Source organism: Polyergus mexicanus, unplaced genomic scaffold (genome assembly GCF_030449975.1).
Source record: "Polyergus mexicanus isolate NDT 795.1 unplaced genomic scaffold, iyPolMexi1.0 SCAF_9, whole genome shotgun sequence".
NCBI lineage: Eukaryota > Metazoa > Arthropoda > Insecta > Hymenoptera > Formicidae > Polyergus > Polyergus mexicanus.
Window position 1 is genome coordinate 7,174,923 of NW_027223329.1, and position 14,829 is coordinate 7,189,751.

Consider the following 14,829-nt stretch of genomic DNA (forward strand, 5'->3'; position numbering starts at 1 on the left):
ATCGTTAGTTTCTCGAAGCTGATATTGCCGCTGTGATGAAGACTTGATGTGTCCGCGCCATATTTCGCGAGTCTAAATTAGATTTGCAAGTGATAATGAGAGATAAATGTAATATTTTAAAGGGAAAATTATGTTATATATACGAGTTTTAATCGAGTTTCACGGATATACGGGAAACTACGATATCAGGATAATTGAAAGAAGATTTTGTCATAACAGGAATTTGACTCGAGTAAAGTTTGAAACTCGATTTAGTTGTCAAGACATTTATCCGCGAGTTATAATTATATTACGCAATATATGGAATTAAAAGTTGAGAGTTGAACGCGATTAAGATTTAGAATTAAGATTAAAAGCTCATACACGACACGTCGTCAGGTTTAACGAAGACGCGAAATATCCATAGGTTCCGATCGTGGCTGTCAGAGCCTTGATAAATCGCAACGTGGCGTCACTGCTTATCAGCGACAACGCCCTTAATTGTAACGTCGTCCTTCGACATATCAGATGTTTATTGCGTAACTTTCAAGATACAGCTCGATAGATATCCAGAAATATTCTTTATTCGCGTATGATTTAAGACTAAAAATACTAAAGTAATTTATACCTTTTTAAATTTAGACAAGAAATTAAAAAATACATGCAATAAAGAATCGATAAGGATTTTTCTTTCTTTCTTTTTTTTTTTTTTTTTTTTTTTTTTTTTTTTTTTTTTTTTTTTTTTTTTGCACGCTACTCATAAATTATTTATACATTAATAAAAGGAAAAACTAATAGTTACATTTATTTAATACACACAAACACATACACACATACACATATTTTATTTAATGCAGAATTAAATCGAAATAAATTTCCCTTAGGGATTGACGTCATTACCTCTCGAATGTTGATAATCCAAATAACATTTTGTCCCGAAATGTAATTTCTTCTAAACTTTAGAATTAAATTTGCGATTCGTAGGAGGTAAGATAAACGGACGAGACACGCAAAGCTCGTTAGATAATTATATAATACAAAGAAGATGCCAGTTATAAAATAATCGAATTTAGCGCGATGACTTTCGTTAAAGGACAAGAAAAAAAAGACGGTTATAAAGTCTGGGCAAATCCATGGAGAGATGGGTTTCGGCTGTTCCTATAGCGAATTCTACGCGCGATCTCGTTTCGCGTCCACCCTCGTGAATAATTCATAAAATGATGAAACTTTCAATGCCGGACGCAGAGAAAAAAAGCGCCGACATTCGCGAAGGTCGAGGAAACGGATCATTACTCTTTTCATTTAGTCAAAACCGCCTCGGATCCCATACATTCGCGATATCTCATTGATATTATATCCACATATTATTAAATTCACTCGATCACGCATAATTATTAAACATTAAACATAGTGATAATACTAGATGTAATATGTACAATGATTAATAATTATTAATCGCATATGATGATCGTTAATGCTCCTGTTTTTAATTTATTTTCAATATGGATACATTGAATTTTGCTGAGTTTAACTAAATACCACATTGTAATTGATATTATTTTCTTGTTATATATTTTTTCCTTCATCTAAATATGAGTATTATATTTTTCATCGATTTTTTAAAATCTACTATAACTATCGTATATCACTCTTAGGCCGGTATTCATAGTCAGTTCTTATTTCAAGACCGTCTTAAGTAATTTCTTAAGATGCTAATACGGCTCTGTGATTGATTTAGGACATCTTGAGATTGTACTTAAGACGGTCTTAAATATAAAAACTGACTATTACCCGTATTCATAGTCCGTCCTTGAGGAATAAGGATTCCTCATTCCACGTTTCATAAACTTTCCTTGACCGAACAAGGAATCTTATTGGCTCCCTTATCTCAAGGAAGGTCACGAGCTTCCTTGAGGAGTGGATGATACCTTTTTAGCAGACGATACGCAGAATATAACCAAATATAACCTCCAAAAGTTAGTTTCGTTACATTTGTGGTTTTGTGGTTATTTGTTGTCGCGCTTTCAAACTGAAAGTGTATAAAGGAAAAAGGGATAATGGACAATGAATTTTTAAATGATTCTGACGATGGATTTGAAGACGAAAATCCAGAGAATCGGATTCTGTGGCGGATTCCGAAAAGATACATTCGCGATTGGGAAAATCCCGTGGAATTTTTTGAAGATACGAAAAAGTTTTCATATGTATTATATGAAATTAGTTGCAGGCAGCATAAAACGGTGCTGCCTCCAGTCGGTCACTAAAAATCCCTAAAATATTCCTTCCTTCTGAAAGGGAGACTCGAGGTCCATCTATGAAGCAAGGTGGCCTTGCAGATTCAAGGAATCCTTCATGGAGGCTTCCTCCGTCCTTAAAATAAGGAAGGACTATGAATACGGGTATATGAATACCGGCCTTAATGACTTTGTTTTTACTAGTTATTTTTTTATTCATTTGTTAATTATTAATTGTTTTTATTGTTCATACTATTTCATGTTTTTTTTAATTTATCGTCGTTGCCTTGTACGTGTAAATATCACGTGCAAAAATATGAGGAAGCAATTTTGATGAAAAGCTGCGAATACGACAGAGATTCAAAGATTGCGATTTCAATATGAATTCCGCGGATTTCTCTTGGTTAAAGAATTTTAATAAAGAGAGGACAGATCGTACGGGGACGTTATGCTTTCATTGTGATGTACCAGGTACATATATATATGTGTACGGACACAAGGTAGTTTTATGCCCGTCCCTTCCATCAGATGATCTAGAAAAAGGCATACCGTTGTTTCCTCTGCATAAGCGGAATATCGATTCCATGCAAATGACAAATAAATCAAACATATTCGCGAGATCTGTATATTTTTCATCACATTAATGTGCAATTATATGTTTATCGTTGCATTTCAAAAAAGCAGCACGGATGCTCTAAGTGAATCATATAGTTTTCCCAACAATATGTTATATGTGTATAAATATATAATAAATAGAATTGATTAATCCCCGACAATTTACATGCGCGAATTCATTCTCGGTAAAAATAATATAATCAAGCGTTTGTTATAAAATCAATTAATATTAATTCATTGAATTTGCTCTCGATTGAATTTATGATTAAAAATTCCATAGGATATGATCATAATGCAATTATTCTCGTAATTGCACGATTTTCGTAAAATTGTTGCATTTATGTTTAATGAAGCTTTGAAATCGAAGCGCCGATATAAATATTATTATAACTGTACAAAGTTCAATTGATCAATATCGTAAAGTCGCGAAATGATTGCAATTCTTTTTAAATGTCTCTTCAAAAAGTTTAAAACTTTTCCTCTTTAAATGTATTTATGTCTCTTTCCTTCTTCTTTTAATTTTTCCCAAGATATTGAATTTTCACACAATTCAGGTAGAAATTGCGTGCATTTGTCCGATGATTTTTACGGCGATTTTTCAAGTACGATATCTCTCGGATACGAGGCTAATTTCGTTATTCTTGTCTTTGTTATACTTTATTATTAATTAAATTTTTCCGCGGTAGCCGTTCTTTGATCCGGGATGCCTTCGCCTTCGTCTCGTCTTCGAAATGGAAACAAAATAGTCTTTTTTGTTTATAATTTTCCTGTATTACGATCGTCCCTTCATCTTCGTCAACGGTACGGAGGACGGCTATCTCACGCTGCGAGAAGCCGTTCGGCGACGATTTATGAATTATTCACGGAACAGGGGAATTTATATATTCACGAGGACGATCGCACGAACGGTTCGCGACGCTTAATTGTATAGGCAACCGGAAAGCGGGACAAATCCATAATTTAAGACCACTCACAATTTTCGTCGCGCCTCGCTTGCGCGCCGATTTCAGTTAAATTCTGCATTAATTAGAATAGTGTTCTTGACGCACTGAGAAAGATGAAAACATAAACCTGGTATCGTTCAGTCAATATTATTAAATTACAAAAAATACAAATCTGATACAACTACTTAATTTATCATCATTGTTGTTATTATTATTACTATTATTAGAGTATTATTATTATTATTATTATTATTATTATTATTATTATTATTATTATTATTACTATTATTCTTCTTATTATTATTATTATTACATTGTTAGAGATTCGAAAGAGTCGCAATACATAAAGCTAAAATAAATTTTTTATATTGTGTAATTTTTTTTTTTTTTTAATCAGAAATGTCACATTTTTTGAGATTTTTAATTACTAGTTTCTTCGGACTGATGAGGATCGATTTAATCTTTTGGTATTAGTGGTATTCCTTTGCTGGCAAAATGTACTATTTGCGGTTATTAAATTTATTTCTCTGCGCAAAACTTTCTTATACGAAGTTCGTTGCTGAATATTCGACTTGCGCGATATCGCGATATCTCTTCCATGAACGAGTGTTGTCGCCCGAACATAATAATGTATTACGTTCGCCCTCATATTCCCGACTATTCTTTATATTATGTTATCATTCTAGCGAGAATAATACAGCGTGCTGTCGGGCAACCGTACCATTATTTACGATCCTTTATTATTGAACCCGCACAAAAAGGATTCGATATATTCTATATAAGCCAGCTTTTCAGGATAAACTACTTTTTAATCCAAATTGAAACACGAATCATTTTTTTAATCACACAAGTTTTGTAATTAAAAAAATAAAAATTATTTTTGTGTCTTGAATCTTTTTTACTTATTAATTTGAATGGATTTACGTTGCAGTCTATTCTCCGATTTGAGGAGCCTGGCAGGCACAACTTTGATGAATCTTTTGGCAGCTCTCTTCATGGTTCAGCTTTTGTTCATCGTGGGAGCTGGAGGAGTACAGGTGAGTATTTTTATATATATAATTTATATATATATATATATATATTTATTGCGAGACGACATTTATATATTGGGTTGAGTAAAAAGTCATTGCAATAGATGGCATTAGTTCAGTTTTGGCAGTACTAGAGTCATTCACACATATGTTTGTCATATATCGTTTAACAGCTGACGGTTTAAACTTCATTCTAAAAAAAAATTGAGCGATTTGGTTGAGTTTTGGAGATTTTACAATAAGTTGAAGATGGAAGACCAAACTGCATTTTCGCCATATTTTACTGTTTTACTTCCGTAAAGGGAAGAACGCGCGTCAAGCTTGTGAAAAATTGCGTAAAGTTTACGGTGACGATGCTCTACAAGAACGTCAGTGCCAAAACTGGTTCAAGAAATTCCGCGCTGGTGATTTTGATCTCAAAGATGCTCCTCGGTCAGGAAGCCTCACCGAGATTGATGACGACAAAATAAAGGCATTGATCAAATCAAACCCACGTTACACGATACGAGAGATTGCAGAAACATTGAAGATCAGTCAAAAAAGTGTTCACGTTCACCTAAAGAAGCTGGGATACGTAAGCAAACTCGATATTTGGATTCCTTATGAACTCAAAGAAGTTCATTTGACGGCGCGTATAAACATCTGCGATATGCTCATGAAACGTGAAGAAAACGATCCTTTTTTGAAACGAATGATAACTGGTGATGAGAAGTGGATTGTTTACAACAATGTGGAACGCAAACGGTCTTGGTCCCGACGGGATGATTCGCCTCAAACGACTTCAAAAGCAGAACTTCATCAGAGGAAGGTTATGCTCTCAGTGTGGTGGGATTGGAAGGGTGTGGTGTTTTTTGAGCTCCTACAAAGGAACCGAACAATCAATTCGGATGTGTACTGTCGGCAATTAGACAGTTTGAACGAATCTGTCATCCAGAAACGTCCGGAGCTCGTCAATCGTAAAGGAGTTGTGTTCCATCACGACAACGCGAGACCACACACATCTTTGGCGACCCGTCAAAAATTATTGGAGCTTGGATGGGATGTGTTGCCCCATCCAGCATACTCGCCTGACCTTGCGCCGTCAGACTTCCACTTGTTTCGCTCTCTTAAAAACTCCTTGCGTGGAATAACGTTAAATTCAGATGAGGCGATAAATCAGTACCTTGTTCAGTTTTTCGCCAATAAAGACAGGTCCTTCTACGAACGGGGAATTATGAAGCTCACCGAAAGATGGCAAAAGGTCATCGAACAAAACGGATTATTATTACGCTTGCTATACAATTTTTTGAATTATAATATGAAGCACAATTGCACACGATTTGCGAACGCATTGAAAATGTCAGGTAATTAAGAAAGATAATTTTAAACGAAAAATATTATATCAGATCTGATTCAAGTTATCGAGATACGGCCAGAAGAAATTAGACTTTTATTATAGGTTTTTTTTTTTTTTTTTTTTTTTTTTTTTTTTTTTTTTTTTTTAAGTTATCTCTAAAATTTACCGACAAGATATTTATATTTCTCCTTGTGTCCTTCGATACAGACACGAGTGCGACAATCATCTCGGATTCGTCGAGGTGTGAATTTCGAGGTATGCTTTTCACTTGCGGGAAGAGGGATTCCGCGAGGAGTCGGAAAAAGCTTTCGTCTCACATTTCGCTCTTAAATCCTCTTTAATTAAGCTCCGGGATCGTCGCGAAGATACGGAAGAATCCGGGCTCGTCCTTCGTCTCGTTTCATCGGGAAGATTCGGAACGTCGTGCTTTCTCTCGTGTACTACGATGATGCCTAACATTGCCACTCGAATTCTTTCGGTGAACCGCGACGTCGGTTACCGACAGACGGAGGAGATGGCATTCCGCGGATCTTCCGAAGGGATTATATTGCCTAGGAGACAAACCGCAAGGAAGGCAAATATCGCGCGAAAACTCAAAGTAGAAATTAGCGACGTTCCTATTACCAAGTTTTAATTGAGCGTCGGTGATGGTGAACGTTTTCGCGAAACGTCACTGGCGACAAAATTTGTGCTAAAAGTATTTCTCATTTATTCCCGTGGGTTCGAATATATAGCACGTGATGCCACTCGGTCATTTTGTTGCAACGCTCGTTCAATTAGCGATAAATTGCATTTAATGGGTTTGATAAGATTAACAGAGTATATCATTGATCATTCTATATCTGTGTTATACTGTCTCATAATCGTCTGTATTATTGAGGCAGTTTAATTAAAATTTGTAATTAGTCTCAGTCAAAAATATGAAATACGTATCTATAAATTTTGTCAATTACATACATCTATTAACGTATTTAATCGTTGTAATTCCATTGTTTGTTTTAACAACATAGCAAAATGAATTTGCGCTCTTTGTATGTAAAATATGCAAGATGATCCGGAAAATCTATACAATATCTATTTTTAAATCCTAGTATTACTAAATTCTTTTTGCAATTAGTTCTTTCATCATTTTTCGAAACGGAATTTTTTTTTTGAAATTTTATAAAAGTTTTATATTTCATAAAAATATATATGATATTATAATATATTCGTTTTATATGATACGTATAAGTTTTCTAGGACATTTTGCATAATAGTTTCTCCTCAGAGACGTTTAGCAAATATTCTTTGTGACTTTTATTAAGCATATTGCGAAGCTAGGGATTAATTACTGGCCACATAATTGCAATGAATAAAAAGGAATGTTAGGGAACGTCACGTGCGAATCATCAGTCGCACAAAGACTAATACCCGTATTCATAGTCCTTCCTTATTTTAAGGACGGAGGAAGCCTCCATGAAGGATTCCTTGAATCTGCAAGGCCACCTTGTTTCATAGATGGACCTCGAGTCTCCCTTTCAGAAGGAAGGAATATTTTAGGGATTTTTAGTGACCGATTGGAGGCAGCACCGTTTTATGCCGCCTGCAACTAATTTCATATAATACATGTGAAAACTTTTTCGTATCTTCAAAAAATTCCACGGGATTTTCCCAATCGCGAATGTATCTTTTCGGAATCCGCCACAGAATCCGATTCTCTGGATTTTCGTCTTCAAATCCATCGTCAGAATCATTTAAAAATTCATTGTCCATTATCCCTTTTTCCTTTATACACTTTCAGTTTGAGAGCGCGACAACAAATAACCACAAAACCACCAATGTAATGAAACTAACTTTTGGAGGTTATATTTGGTTATATTCTGCGTATCGTCTGCTAAAAAGGTCGCATCCACTCCTCAAGGAAGCTCGTGACCTTCCTTGAGATAAGGGAGCCAATAAGATTCCTTGTTCGGTCAAGGAAAGTTTATGAAACGTTTATGGAACGAGGAACAAGGAATCCTTATTCCTCAAGGACGGACTATGAATACGAGTATAAGAGTATTACTCACTGAGAAAATAAATTTTATTGCATTCTTCCGGCGGAAATGAAAAACGTGCATACATTGTATCTTTATTTTGAAAGAAGCGAACGAGAAGAATCTAGATTCATTCAACGACAAAGAAATAAACGTGTTTTCGTTTCTTCGCCTCTGGATGAAAGAAGGATTTGCTGAACCTAAAATACATGCTTTTTCGTCATCGTCGTAATTAGAAGTAGAGAGAAAATCCTTTTTCGTGTCGAAAAAATCCAGCGAAAACTAGATATCTTTTTAGGTCAAATATTATTCATCGGGATAGTTGCGGTTATCATTGCAAAATCCTAGCCTTTGATTCTTTGAGGTTTTTGCGAAATGCATTTCGTTCTAAAAATGTAGTAGAAACGTGGGAATATTTTCAAATGTTATTCGTCGTGATGGTTTAAATCAATACTCGGCTTCACATTCGTTAAATCCTATGCGAAATAGTGAAACGTTATGTTACGATATTCATCCCTCTATCTCGTATTTGATCTTTCTATCAAAGTAGAAAAAATTGCAATTGAATATTGTACAATTCTGAATATACGTGATATGAAAAAAATTTGTTCCAGTTTTATAATTTAAATAATTAAATCGAACACATCATAATTATAATAAATAATTTCGAGACTTTCTCTGCTTTTGATAAAAGAAAATCTACACATTAAATTAATTCTTTTTACCTCTTTAATTATTGTAACACAAAAAAATAACACTCGATCAATATTTATAAAATATATAAAACATATTCTTTATCTCGTACAGATTTTCTAAAATTTGAATTAATTGACATTTAGACCTTATTTTATCGATAAATTACAGCTATGAAAATCGAATAAATAAAACAGCTAAAAAGCTGAAAATATTGCCGACAATTTTGTGTGTGAACGGGAAAGGGAGAGGCTGCTGAAGCCGAATCAGTGGTTTTTTTTCTACAAAGTGCTAAATTTCGCGACCGCGAACAGGATAAGGCTCGTTTAACGCCGGGAACGACCCTAGTAGCGCGAGTAGTATATCAGCGCCGTGTACACGCGAGAGGCGGAGGGAAAAAAAAAATAAAAGAATTCACCGCACTTCGAAAGAGCGTGGTACGAGCGGACACGTTACATGTTCCGAGGTCGGGGTGCCATCCCTCCGACACGAGCACACAACCCCCTAATTGCGGTCTTGTCTCCTGTCAGATACGTAAAGACGGATTTACGTGAGATAATCACGAGACTAGCGCAAAAATTTCTACTTATTTTTAAACTCGAAGTAAACTTAACATTATAATATTATGCAACGAAAAATTGAAATGAAACTAAAATTATATATTGCAGTAAAAATATATAGTGGAAATAGATGAAATTACATAATCGGCTGTAACAATTAATTAATTAGATCGAGTCTCGTTTCCAGTATTGGTTCAATCATTAAATACGTGTTTATATAATAGCTATCAATATGTTATCAGTAAAACACGATTGAGACGATAAATCGCAGAGAATCGGCAACGATATTCGAAATTACCAAGTATCTCGAAATAATTCTACAATATGTTCGATTTGACAAGACAAAATATTAACAATAACGTTTCCCATCGACGGGGCAGGTGCGATATAGCTAGGGAGAAAATAGAGTTTATTAGAGATGGAGAAGTTCCGTTCCGTCATAACGCGTGACGGAGATAAATTTCCGTCGGTCGCGTAATCTGGCAGCCTTATTGTTGCCGCTGGATGATGATTCAAGGAGGGAAGAAAAATAAATTTAACCCGCGAAAGCCTTCTCTTAGTCGCTTTCCTTAATCTCGATTTCGAACAACATCAGCACAAGGCGCTCGTTTCCGCGAAAATCGAAGAGGATAAAAGAAAACCGGGGGCAATAGGGAAAAGAGAAGCGAAAAATCGCTTTATTATTCCTAGAACATTAGAAATAGAAATATATATTGCGCGAAGCGAAATTGAGAGAGACAACAATTGTATAAATCATTAAAAACGAGATTATTTATATAGAGGAGAATACAATAAATTTTGTATACATCTTCTTTTTTATTTCTCTCTCTTTCTCTTGTTTGAAAATTATCATATCGTCAAATATATATTTAGACGCTTTCATAGACGAGATTCTCTGTAGCGATCTTTATTTATACATTGCGCTTGTGTGTGGATTTTCGCGCACTCCCGGTGCTTCCGTTTCCACCCAGCAGAGCAGTAGTGCACTTCGCGGTCTCGAGATATATCGCACTCTCGTATTAAGTCAGACGCGTTTACGGGTTCTATTATTACAGCCTAGCAGATGAGATAAGGTCCAGTAGACGAGATCCGGCCAGAACTAAAAGGTACGAAAAGGGAAGGATATTAATTCGCCTTAATGTTTGATCCAATTTATTCAAAGCTTTTGCTAACGAGATCACAATGCCATTAATATTGGATGATTGCATAAGTTCGTGCCCGATTTTCATAGATGGCATTAAGTTACTGCATGGCGGAGTTCTATTGTTTTCGTGTGGTAATTGTTGCTTACACCGAATAGATGACGTTGTCTCATGTCAATTTAGCGTCAGACATTGTTCATATAAGTCCATTTGTGCATAAGAGAAATCATTAAAAATGGAGAACGAAAAGGTGCATTTGCGGCATGTAATGAATTTCGGAAAGGCGTGAGTGTTGGGATTGCACAAAAAAATATTCAAAGCGTTTATTTGGACCGCGCTCCTGCTCTCCGAACAGTCCAAAAGTGGTTTGGCAGATTTCGAAATGATGATTTCAACATGGAGGATCAACCCCGCTCTGGACGGCCTTCTGGCATTGATGATGACATTGTGCATGCCTTAGTGGAAAGAAACCCAAGGATTACAACTGAGGATATTGCTGAGAGGCTGAACATCGATAATTCAACCGCTTTTCGTCATTTAAAAAAGCTTGGATACATTTCCAAGCTTGATACGTGGATGCCGCATCTCCTGACTGAAAGGAATAAGCTGCAGGAAAACTGCAGGAGTTGCAATGGGAAATTCTGCAGCACCCGCCATATTCTCCAGATATTGCGCCTTCAGATTTTTATCCGTTCCGGTCTTTGCAGAATAGTTTAAATAGCAAGAATCTCAATTCCGAGGGAACTGTCGAAAACCACTTTACAAACTTTTTTCAAGAAAACCAAGTTCTTTCTTCAAAAATGGAATCGACAAGCTTATAGATGGTTGGAAAACCATTGTAGAAAAGAATGGAGACTATATAATTGATTAATAAAAGTGTTATCTCTAAAATATAATCTATTGAAGTTTATATTTAAATCGGGCACGAGAGAGAGAGAGAGAGAGAACTTATGCAATCACCCAATATGTTGTGGAGGGATATACTATAATTATAAATTACTGATGCATTTATTTTAATAAATTAGTATTATTATTCATTATAAAATAACGAAGAATACATTATATTATATTATTATATTATTCCATTTACAAATACAAATGTAAAGTTTAGATCATGAGTATTAATTAGAGTTATTAAATATGTCAGATTTAAAAAAAGGTAAAAATATAAATATAAAGATTTTTCATAAAAAATGACTTATTGATAAATGCATTTCGTGTTCATATACGTTTGATATATCAAAATACTCGATATTATAATAAAATACAACAATAAAATTAAAAATTACATAAGGCTAAAATTGATATCATAAATTTGCTGAAAGTTTCTAAGAGATTAAAAATTTAAAAAAGCATACAGTACCTTGATACATAGATTCTAAATTTAAAAATACGTCTGAAAATTGAAAATTCATCGTGAAGGCAATTCTTGCGCAGGAATATTCGCGTTAGAGGAAGATTGATATAACGAATTATGGGAATTCAGACTTGTCAGTGATGTACAGCCTCCCATCGCGTTAATATCAAGGGTTGTACCTTGAATCGGGCGAGTTTAATAACGCGCACGAATAAATCATTATAATTAGTATGATTATGCGTATCGCAGGAACGATATTCCTCCTACATCTGGGAATATGATATATATATATTGCATTCTGCATTAAGTCGAACGCTCTCGTGTTTTCGTGTCGAAAGGGTTGATCGACGATAAAACGAGGATGAGGTAAATTCCTTGAAAAGCAAAATTGGAAAATTTTAATAGCCGGTTACGCCGGATCATCTATAATTAAAGCATTAGAAAAAAAATATGAAAATGATCTTTGAACAATTATTAAGGAAAATATAGAAATTTTCGTATATATGAATGTTAATATAATTATTAAAATAATCTCGTTACTTACTGCAGTGTGATAATATGGTTTTACGAAATGGACAATTCTCGATAAAATTTTTGCTGAAAGTTTAAGCGTTAAGCTTCTAAACATCGAGAATAAAGAAATTCCATGGTAATTCAATTACTATATACGAGGATATAATAAACCTGTATTTTACTATTAACTCGATCAGATAATTAAAGTCTTATCTAGCGTAAAAAATTATTTAATTATAAAAAATTAAAGAATAAAATACATAGAGAAAGGATAAATTTTTATTCGAGAACAAAGTTTTTTCTTTAGTGAATAGAAGATTTTTATCGTTAAAGATTAATTATACGTAAAAAATAAAATTTAATTGCCACTTCTTTTGATAAATTTTGAGCCGTTTGATAGAGTATCTTCTACCTCATTTGCCATGGTATAATGAGACACGAAAATGTAATTTTATGCAGAAAAGGAGCTCCGCGATGTTTCGGCGGAGGAAAACGTGTAATTTACAGAGCGAGAATATATATTGTATATTGGGTGATTGCATAAGTTCGTGCCCGATTAAAATATAAACTTTAATAATACAATATTTTAGAGATAACATTTTTATTAATCAATTATATAGTCTCCATTCTTTTCTACAATGGTTTTCCAACGATCTATAAGCTTGTCGATTCCATTTTTGAAGAAAGAACTTGGTTTTTCTTGAAAAAAGTTTGTAAGGTGGTTTTCGACAGCTTCCTCGGAATTGAGATTCTTGCCATTTAAACTATTCTGCAAAGACCGGAACGGATAAAAATCTGAAGGCGCAATATCTGGAGAATATGGCGGGTGCTGCAGAATTTCCCATTGCGACTCCTGCAGTTTTCCTGCAGCTTATTCCTTTCAGTCAGGAGATGCGGCACCCACGTATCAAGCTTGGAAATGTATCCAAGCTTTTTTAAATGACAAAAAGCGGTTGAATTATCGATGTTCAGCCTCTCAGCAATATCCTCAGTTGTAATCCTTGGCTTTCTTTCCACTAAGGCATGCACAATGTCATCATCAATGCCAGAAGGCCGTCCAGAGCGGGGTTGATCCTCCATGTTGAAATCACCATTTTGAAATCTGCCAAACCACTTTTTGATTGTTCGGAGAGCAGGAGCGCGGTCCAAATAAACGCTTTAAATATTTTTGTGTGCAATCCCAACACTCACGCCTTTCCGAAATTCATATAGCATTACATGCCGCAAATGCACCTTTCGTTCTACATTTTTAATGATTTCTCTTATGCACAAATGGACTTATCTGAACAATGTCTGACGCTAAATTGACATAAGACAACGTCATCTATTCGGTGTAAGCAACAATTACCACACGAAAACAATAGAACTCTGCCATGCAGTAACTTAATGCCATCTATGAAAATCGGGCACGAACTTATGCAGTCATCCAATATATATACATATATATAAAATCTAGCTGAAATTCTGAACGCCGTAAGTTTCTTTTGCATTAAAGTGCTCTAAGTTTTTCTTACGTCGTTAATTACAAAAAATGCGGAAAGTTCTAGATATGAAAATTTTTTTCCTCGTGTGAGTTAAACCCGAAATTTCGTCTGGACACGGAATTCCACTTTAGCGAAGAATGCGAATTACGGAGCGACGTAAATCACACGGTCAGGACACGTGGTCCCGACTCTTCCTGCTGTTGCTGCGAAGAAAAGTGATTTCCAGCGACAAGTCTTACGGTTTATGGGAACAATTCCGCGGAGATTTGTTTCGAGATAACTATGGGATGGAAAAGAATCCTCCTGGGAGATATTTGAGCGACGCTCGAATCGGGAAGAGAAGCGTTGCGATGCCGAAAACGCACGCGAGATTTTCGCGTCTGTTCGCGATACGTGGAAATGGAAATGCGATTACTCTGTATACCGACGACGAAGAAATTCGCATCCTATCGAGAAAACCCAGGTTGCGATTTCCCGGGAGATCGCCCGCTCGAGTACTTCGATAAATTTCGACGATCGTGTACCTAGGACTTCCCGATTTGTCGATTATGCGGCAGAGGTAAAACTTTTCGATAAAGAATAGAATGAAAGTGTGCGCGAGAACAAAGGTTTTACATAATTCATAGGAGCATTTAGGTGCCACAAAATTTTAATATTTGGGATTTTCGAACTAAATGTCACTATTTAAAAAAATTATTATTCTATTTATTATTACTATTTGTCATAATTCAAAGAAAAAACAAAGTTCAAAATTTTATTTTAAGATGACAATTAAAAAAAAAAAAATAACACGCAATGTTAAAAAAATCTGGATATCATTACTTTTATAGTCTGTCATTATTTTTATTTCCTCTCTTTCCCGTCACGGCAGGATAAAATTTTGGTAAAGTCTTTTTCTCTTCTGCGCGGTAACGGGACTTTTGGTT

At 35.0% G+C, this 14,829-nt stretch overlaps 1 protein-coding gene across 1 annotated transcript in view; it reads left to right on the top strand.

The window, feature by feature from the left end:
* Positions 1-14,829, top strand: part of LOC138936681 (adhesion G protein-coupled receptor E3) — a 93,018-nt gene that overhangs the window by 45,611 nt on the left and 32,578 nt on the right. The window contains exon 4 of the mRNA XM_070302286.1: positions 4,704-4,809. Within this exon, the coding sequence (XP_070158387.1) occupies positions 4,704-4,809 (106 nt within the window). The remainder of the gene's footprint in view (positions 1-4,703; positions 4,810-14,829) is intronic.